Source organism: Trachymyrmex septentrionalis, unplaced genomic scaffold (assembly GCF_001594115.1).
Source record: "Trachymyrmex septentrionalis isolate Tsep2-gDNA-1 unplaced genomic scaffold, Tsep1.0 scaffold20, whole genome shotgun sequence".
Taxonomy (NCBI): domain Eukaryota; kingdom Metazoa; phylum Arthropoda; class Insecta; order Hymenoptera; family Formicidae; genus Trachymyrmex; species Trachymyrmex septentrionalis.
This window is the reverse complement of record NW_017305180.1, coordinates 3,430,524-3,439,844: the sequence shown is the minus strand read 5'-3', so window position 1 is coordinate 3,439,844 and position 9,321 is coordinate 3,430,524. Positions and strand designations below refer to the sequence as shown.

Below are 9,321 nucleotides of genomic sequence, written 5' to 3'. Positions count from 1 at the left end.
TATATATATATATATCGATTTTAAGCGATCGATATTGCAAGCTCGACCGATCGCTCTTCAACTCTAGGCGAAAATTAATTTTGCGCTTGCATCAGAATTTCCAGCCTGGGCGAAGTATAAAAAAAATTATTTCGGCGCGAATTAGCAATACGAGATCTTTTTATCAGTTTTATAATTATACACGTCGTACCCTTACACACCATTTTACCCTCTCCTTCCTCGTCTTTCATCTTTCATCACCGTAGTAAGAATGATAGCACCCTCTCTATTCCCCATCCGAGATAATATATGATCAATTTCACATATTTATGATTAAGTAAAGGAAACGTTTATGAAAAAGAGTAAGGATATACACAATGTAATGTCGTTTAATTAAATATTGCAGATAGAAGTCGGAAATATATGATCGATTTATTAACTAATTACGATTGATCTTACGGTAACACTTATTATAATATTTGGTAACATACAATAACGATGATAATTAGTAATCATAACAATACCTATTTGTGATGTACTACGATGACTTGCACTGAGTTCGGGTCACGTGAAATTTATTGATGATGAATTCAAATAAAAGAAATATAATTGAAACTGGAAACGATGCACAGACTGTTTATTGATTCTTACAAGTTCACTTAATGACCAAAAAGTTTGTGTGCTTTGTATGTCTTACCTTAGTCTTCTTGTATTTTCTTTACTCATTATTTTTTTTGTTGCCTTTGCTCTTTTGGTTGAACAAATTTGCGCGAAGTATGCCCAGAACTGTATATCACTATTTTTTTCCTTTTCTGTTTGAAGAATACAAACTTTCTTTTGTAGTGCACTCCGCTTGCAAATGAGAAATAGTTTCTTGCGTATTCAAAAATAGGATACTCGATCGGAATTGTGCTAATAATCGGCTACAAGTCAAAGTAATCTATAAACGCCTCTCGCGAGAATATTCCGTTGTGTCCATTGCTAATTCCCATCCATATCGACGACAACATTGAAATTCACCCATTTCTTTCCAAGATTTTATCCCGTCTGGACATGTCAATGCCTCCTCATTTTCTTGACCCTTTGCACCTGCGAGAAAAAAAGATCGCTAGATCTATATCTTCCCCGGACGATATGTCATTAATGCTCTTTGAATTAATTGCTTGCTGCCTGTTTATATATAATGTTATTAATATCGATATAAATATATACGTTTGGATTTTTGCTGTTTAGTATATTAATATTTTTAACCTTGATTGGCCAAAGTTACTTTTGATGAATAACTGTTGAAACAATGTTTTTTTTTTTTATTACTTATTCAGTTTTCCCTTTGAAATTTCACGTCGACGCCATCGCCCTTTTTTTTTTTCAATTTGTCTCGTTATTTGGAGAATGACCACATTTTTACTTTTACGCGACGAAAAGCTTGACCAATCAGGGAAGTGTAGAAAGCAATTCGGTAACATTCACGATATGTAGTAGGGAATGACTTTTAGTGAATGACGAGTAGTGATGTCCATTAATTTCAACTGTTTTTATTCGATGTTAACGGACTCTCGCTCCATACGCTCTCACTGGCATACTCATACTTTGACAAACGGAAAAGCTGAACGGAAACTGTTTTTTGTGCATACATATCGTTTCTTTTTCACAGGCCGGCACTTAACTATAGTGGTCCCTCTGTTTTATTTCCTTTAATTCTTACCGCCAATCAACGCGACTTTTTTTCCCCCCTCATTCTCTTGCGAATTTTGTTTTCTCTTGCGTCTCAACGATTTGGTTTCCGTTGTTAGTAGTAACACACGCATACATTTATTTTTGTTGGCTAGCCGGACTTCCGTCACGCCGATGCCTCATCGGGCGCGCGAACGCTGACTTTGTTCGCGCGAAAGTAGAGAGAAACGCGTGTCTCTAGCGGGTCTTAACTTCGTTTGGTGGTTTGACTCCTCCTGTCGTATTATTAACGCGGGAATGACGCCTCGTCGCGCCCGTATTCGCATGCCCGACCGTGACAATCGGCGTGCACGGTCAGTCCGGCGTAATTGCACAAAGCTAATGCGCTCTTTACAGCTTTTTTTTCGTACAGCTCACGTTGTGTATCTCGGCAATATATAATTTTTGGTGACTATATATATATATATATGTATATATCTATATATACATTTCTATATGTACAACTTTACAAGTGTGCGATATACCCACATATATATATACATGTGTATCTCATTTTTCAGCGCCAGAGTATATACCTTATGATTTCTGTTCTTCGCAATCGCAAACACATATATCACTTATTTACTAATTCTATTAATTGTCGTATACATCAGCAGCGATTTAAGTGTTTATTTTTACAGCTAGGAGGAGGTGCTTTACATTATGCGATCGCATGCGAATTTTTGATATTTATTGGCGCATTATTCGCATATACATATATATTTACATATAACATGTATATTTGTATACAACAGACAGTCGTTATGTGGACACGTATACAAATGCTCGCGTACGTTTTAAAACGAACGTGCAACCGACACAACACACACAACGAGACACAATACAGTTATTCACGACTTTAAGTTTTTCTTTCTTTGATTTTTTTTTTTTGTTTGTTTTTCTGCAACTGCTGTAGTGTTACGCGTGTGCGCTTCTGCAATATAGTAAGTTTCTTTTCACGTCTTTTATAGCTGATAACAAAGCGATATTTTATATCGAATTTCTCTCGCAAGGAACGATGCACGCGATGCTACTCGTCCTGTTAATACTGCTTTTCACACTGCTTTTCTCGCGCGTTTTAGAAAAATTTCTGATAGAAGATTTTCAGTAAAGTACGGATTTATGAATAAAAGTGGGATACACGAAGCGCGGTAAAGTATGTAACGTAAAGTATGTAATAACATTGTGCATTGCAATTACGCATATCCCTGTCAAGTAATGCTTACGCATACGTGTACATACGAAGAACGTTATTTCTACTACTTTCTAGTGACGAGTTTAATCATTTGTGCGCGATGGTTCATTTGAAAGAGACACATTTGAAGATAATCAGTAATATGATCGATCAGTCAGTCTCTCTCTGTTGAGAATTGGTTATAGGAATTATATCAAGAAGAGCAATAGTAACTGTAACAAGTTAAAAAGTTTGTTTTAGAGCAATTTAATTTATGGAATGAATTGAACTAATTAACTAACTGCTTTCTATATATATATATATATATGTATATATATATATACATATAAAATGGAGTAATTAATTAAATCCTGAAATATTTTACTGTTACATAAATTGCGAGTACGATGTCGTTTTATGACAGAATATAAATTAAATAATAATAAATTTTTTGCACAACTCCAAGATTTCACTTTTGCGTTTTAAACGTCGCTCACACACGAACTAGAGCATATCGCATTTATTGTGTAATTTTCCTCGGGCGGAAATTCACGAGTGTTACTTGAAATTGATTCTCTCGCGCGCGGTGTGTGCCACTTGCCGACCGTGCGTTGTTAATTAGAAACTCAAAAGGACCATTCGTCGCACCTGTCTCTCACTTTAGTCGCGGTGTCAACTACACTATCTGTCTCGCAACAATTCGCGATACGATACACATACACACCCGCACGCGCATACACGCACTTATATTCTCTTTCTCTGTAGCCGCCTACACAAGCCACTGTATCTTATGTCTCTGCACGTAGCTCATGTGTGTCGTCTGCATATGTATTGCAGAGCGTATATGTATGTGCGTGTGTGTGTGTGTGTGTGTGTGTGTGTGTGTGTGTGTGTGTGTGTGTGTGTATGTGTGTGTGTGTGTGTGTGTGTGTGTACATGTGTCTCTCTTTCTCTCTCGTTAACCGTTCACTGTTCTGTATATACGTGTGCGTTTCCTAACGAGCTTTCCAGCTTGCCGAAAGCGCGCACTTTAACTCGCGGTTCACACTCGAGCGCCCGAATGCGTGCACTCGAATTAACACGCTCGAGCAAGGCAGGCGCGAAAGTAAAGCAAATATAGCGAGCGACACTCCGCACGCGGATGTGACGCTCGTGATGCACTATTACACTTATTATCCCGCTGGCGCTGCCATTGAGCACGAAATGTCCCATGTACGAGGCGCGATGTGCCTGCACATGGAAGTAGATTGTTTATCTGATGTAAAAGGAAAAGATTCGATCAGGAAATACAACTAACGGATAATGCTCTATACTTAACAACGCAGCTTCAACGATACAACAGTAGATTTCAAAAATTATAATGTGCATGGTACTCTAGAATGCTCTGAGTCTCACACTTTGAGAGAAGTAGATTTTCATCCTCTCTGACGCTGCAATGATATCTACACTGAGAGAGAAAGAAAACTTTTCACATTTGTAACTATAATTATACTATATAATTATGATTATGACTACTATGGTGTTAATAGTAACTATATGTATAGTCAATCGATAACCAAAATGACTATAATTAGAACTATTGCAATAAAAAAATGGTTGAAATTACCATAAAAAACGATTCAAATAACTATAATTATATAGTCATATTTGGAGGACAACCGTATTAATATGGTTGTCCCAAAGAAAAATATAGTTATTATTACTAATACCGGAGCAATCATAATCATAATTATATAATATATGTAATTATAGTTACAAATATCAAAAATTGTTTTCTCAGTGTAGAAATATGATTATTTGATATTGCATCAACGAATATCTTTTTAATTTTTATTTTATCGCAAAACATTTTTTGGATTGACACTTTTTTCCCTAATAATCTTCGCAATTACTTAAATTTTAAGAAGAATCTGCCAAGTACCGTTCGAGGTCTTATTCAACTTCCTACTTCTCTCGACGAGAGGTTCGGCGAAAAAATGCACAGGGAATGGTACGTGACATGCATGTGCAGTTTCCTTTAACACATGCGTATATTAACCCGATTGATAATATACCGGAGGATGCTCGTGGAGGCATTTATTATTACCCCTTGTCCTCCCCGATCGCCATCCAAAACCCCGTGTCCTTCGACCTTATTGGGCGGGGCGAGGGTGCACCGAGTAACGGCGTGCTACGCCTCTTTGACAGATTTGAACACGGTATTTTAGCTCCATTAGTAGAGAGTAGAGTGATCTAATTTCTCCCTTTTCTGGGCGTTGGTAAGCACCAGTCTCTCGAAATTAACCCGGTAATACGAGTCGGCCGGCCGTGTCGCGGACCCTCCGTCCACTCCCGGCAAAAAGTACTCGTGTTTTCATAGCAGGGAATAATTCTTACGAGCGTTACGTCGGATATATATGTGTCTGTGAGCAAATAGTTTTACACTTATATCGTAAACCGTTTTTCGTTTGACAGTATCCTTTCCATTAAAGTAAAAAGGCACAGAGATAGATAATCAATTGATCAACGCGATACAAAAAACCGTGCATAAAACCTCGAAGCTAATTGAAAAGTGTCAAAAAGCATATCTATGATAATGTACCAACGGCCAGAAAAAAAGAAAGAACTACCGATAGAAAGGAATGTGTCAGGTTGGCTCTTTTTAACGCCTCCCCCGAAACAGACCCGAAGTCCAGAAACGGGAACGCTCTTTCGCATTACTCGATCCAATTGCTAGCTACACGTTATTACTCTCTCACTCTCATTTCTTTCAATACTCTCTCTCTCTCTCTCTCTCTCTCTCTCTCTCTCTTTCTCTATGTTTCTTTATCCGCCCTACCTTCTCTTCAGTTTCTCTCCTCTTTATGCATATTTTATTGCCTCATTGTATACATCCATCTTGTGTAAAAAGAACGACGTAGTCCCGCCTGTACATTTCGCCAGGTTCGGCACGAGCTCTGTGGCTGCCAAACACACTAAAAGCCTAGTCAGTAGTCTTTATGCGGCTAGGTATCAACTGTGGATACACGTTATTAAAATTCTAGTCTTCCTCGTATACGTTATAATGGGTTTCGCGATAAATTAAATTTATAATAGACCATAAATATGTTACTTTGCAAGAATTATATATATATGGCGTAAATCAGTTTTTAGAATTTATTTAATGTAAGTAGCGAGCATGCACGTAATTTATCTATTTTAGCAACATTTTAGGATTTTATTTAAATTGCTCTTAAAATAGACTGTTCAACTAATTTATATACAGTTCACGCGATGAATAAGAATGCGCGACGATGTAAAGGATCTTGTTTGCTTAATAAATTAACGCTCTGTGCCAGTAAAGTTAATCCGCGACAAGAGGATTTTTTTCTTCTTTTTTTTTTTTTTTACATGGAGACCACAGCTTTTAAGAGCGCCGTAAAATTACGATGCAGTGACGCTTTGAAGTTGTTTACTTTACCAGCCAGTGATTAATTGACTTTTTGCGTGTTCGCATGTTCCGCAACGTGTATCCACGGTCAATGCTCGTCCTCGCCAAAGTAGAAAAATCCCGCTCCGTAACGCGCCAATGTTCCTCAGTGTATCTGCTGTTCACAAAAATCTCAACTTCCTGTTCAATATCGGCTATTGTCCTATTCGAGTCGGTCCGGAATTCCTTTCATGCGATTCTTTGCAAAGTTTTTCCGTCAAGTGCATCGTACGCCACATCGATAGGAAAACTCACGTCGATCGCAACGCTGGCGATAGATCTACAATGTATTTTGTTGCTTCGGAATTATTATAAATTTGACGCACTTATTTTTGAACGTGGTTTTATAAATTATTATTACGGGTATTTGAGACTTTCAGGTACCTCCCGACTTAACATTTCGAGAAGCTATTTAAACGAAAATCAATTATTTTTTTCTATCATCAAACACGCGTAGTATAAAAAGAGCGTAGAAAATTACAATTTTATTATCAATATAGGAACACATCGTAAAACGTAAGATTCTTTCAAATGTTTATTGCAAATCAATAAGATATTCGCACTTTATGATATTACGATGTCACGATACTATATCATCGTTCTTTCATCACTAAGAAATAACCAAGAGATCATCCGTTTTACTTTTTTCTTTTTCCTTCTATATATATATCCATCTGTCTTATCCATCTAGCTCCAAGTAACCATCGAACAGTGTGACATGCGATCGTAATCGGAGGAGAACCAGCGACCGTTTGAACAATCGCCTCACCCATTATCCTGAGCTACCCTCTCCCTTATGACCGTATGACCCTCTCTGTCTCTGTCTCTCTCTTTCTCTCTCTCTCTCTCTCTGACTTTTGTGCCCCCGGCCCTGCCAAGCCAGCCAGCCCCTAGCCTATAGCCCCTAAACCCCTTTTGCCCACATAGATAGAGTGCCATGCCATGCGTGTTCGCTCTTGCTGTAGGTATGTCGCGAGTTTCAACGCGGGGCGTGCAAACGCGGCGAGACGGAGTGCCGGTTTGCGCACCCCCTCGAGACGGTGCAGGCGAACGAGGACGGCTCTGTGACGGTCTGCATGGACGCTGTCAAGGGCCGATGCAATCGGGACCCCTGCCGCTATTTCCACCCCCCTCTGCACCTTCAAGCCCACATTAAGGCCGCACAATCTCGGGCTAGCATTGCGGTAATGCATTCTCTCTCTCTCTCTCTCTCTCTCTCTCTCTCTCTCTCTCTCTCTCTCTATCTATCTATCTATCTCTCTTTTTCTTTTTTATTTTTCTACCTTTTTCTCTTTTTTCTTTCATTTCTCACATTTTCTTCCTCTTTCTTGATACATTAATTCTCACGACTATTTACATTTCTTTTTTATTACTCCCAATTCTTATTTATTTGTCCTATTTTTGTTTGCGCTTTTGTTCCGTCCTTTCCAAATATTTCTTTCAAATTGACGACTATTTTGCGCCCAGCATTTTCCTCTTAACGAAGTCCACTACTATTTGCCTCTTAGATCCTCTTTTAGGCGACACAGAGGATTTCCTTGTTGTTTTGTTCTTTATCACACATCCAAATTGTCCGTTCTGTTTTTATTTCTTCATCTTAATTGTCGGTGAATTGCGACAGAAATTTATTTTATTGTTGAATATAGCGTAACAGATAAAAGCAAGATATTAATTTAATATAATCCAAGAAAATATTTCATTTTGGTGTCGCGTGGTGTTTCTGGCGTCAAAACACCGACACTATATTCAGTGGCAGCGATTGTCCCATTAAACAAAATATCCGTATGAATATAAATGGTTTTATAAGGGCTTCTAGTTTTTGTGACGGAATTTATTTTACGAAAACGTTGACAGGGAAACGTTATTTAGATTCATACATTATATGTTGACGTAGAAAAAATGAAAATGTAGTATGTACGAAAAAAGCCGTTTTTATAAAAATTTTTTCCTCGGTATAGTTTCGTTACAAGATTAACCGTAAAAATTCTTCATGTTAATGGGTCAACCGTGAACACTAATAATCTTTTTTTCCTTTCTACTTTCTTCTTTTTCTGCCTTTCTGCCTCTTTCCAGCCTCGACCTCGCAGATCGTTCCATGTGGCGTGTGCTTCATGCAAGTGTGTCGTCTCTTTTTTCATTTTTTTTTTTAATTATCTTTCCGCTGAAAATTGGTCGATGTCAAAAAGGGTAAAGTAATGCCCGATGCTCTATCCTTTTCATTGTTGGGCTGCGATAACAAAGTACAGTGGTGTTGATGTCGCTTGTCATGAAAGAAAAGTGACGGAGATGTGTATCGCGGTTTCACTGTTGTTGCAATGCACACACACATTTCTATCATAAAGAAAAATTATTTATTAAATCTATACCATAAAGTGTGAATGCTTTGTGACTCAAAGTGATGTAATGGATTAGCCTATTTATTTTTGAAAAAAAAAAAGAATATAAATTAATCAAATATTATGTGTAGATACATGATACAAATGTAACATACGGTTGTTACATATCGAGTCAGTATATTGTATCTAAAGATACATAACTATTGATTATCGGAAAGGAATGAATTAATTTAAATTTTATCAAATACGTTTCATACTTCATTCTTATTATCTCGTTATTTGCGATTGGTTGAAAATATTACATTACATTAAATTTATCTTTAATATTACAAACGAGAATTTGCGGAATTTGCAATCACAAGTATTCCGCACTTTGAGAAATAATCGGAAATTGTAAATGTTAAAAAAAGAAAAATACATCGCGCTTTTGCCTAACAAGCTTGGAAAAAAATTGCTCTATTTTTTTCTTTTTCTTTTTTATTCGTACATAATTTCTGATCACTTTACCTTGGTAAAAATTTCATGCATTTTTTTTTAATTATTACTGAATAATCAACTTCTGTTTGTAGTAACTGAGAAGTAAAACTATTTGGATTTCAATCTAAATATGACGTTTTGCCCGCAGTTACTGTACACAAAAGACCTGCAAAATCTGAATCCCCATTTACAGA

The 9,321-nt window shown here is 37.2% G+C and overlaps 1 protein-coding gene across 12 annotated transcripts in view; it reads left to right on the top strand.

Annotated features, from left to right (window-relative positions):
• Window positions 1-9,321, top strand: part of LOC108747670 (probable serine/threonine-protein kinase yakA) — a 381,535-nt gene that overhangs the window by 357,857 nt on the left and 14,357 nt on the right. For 6 of the 12 annotated variants that reach the window (XM_018485287.1, XM_018485286.1, XM_018485285.1 and 3 more), the window contains one exon: window positions 7,280-7,498. The exons of the other annotated variants lie outside the window; for them this stretch is intronic. In XM_018485287.1, coding sequence (XP_018340789.1) covers window positions 7,280-7,498 — 219 coding nt within the window. The remainder of the gene's footprint in view (window positions 1-7,279; window positions 7,499-9,321) is intronic. 12 annotated transcript variants of the gene reach the window in all.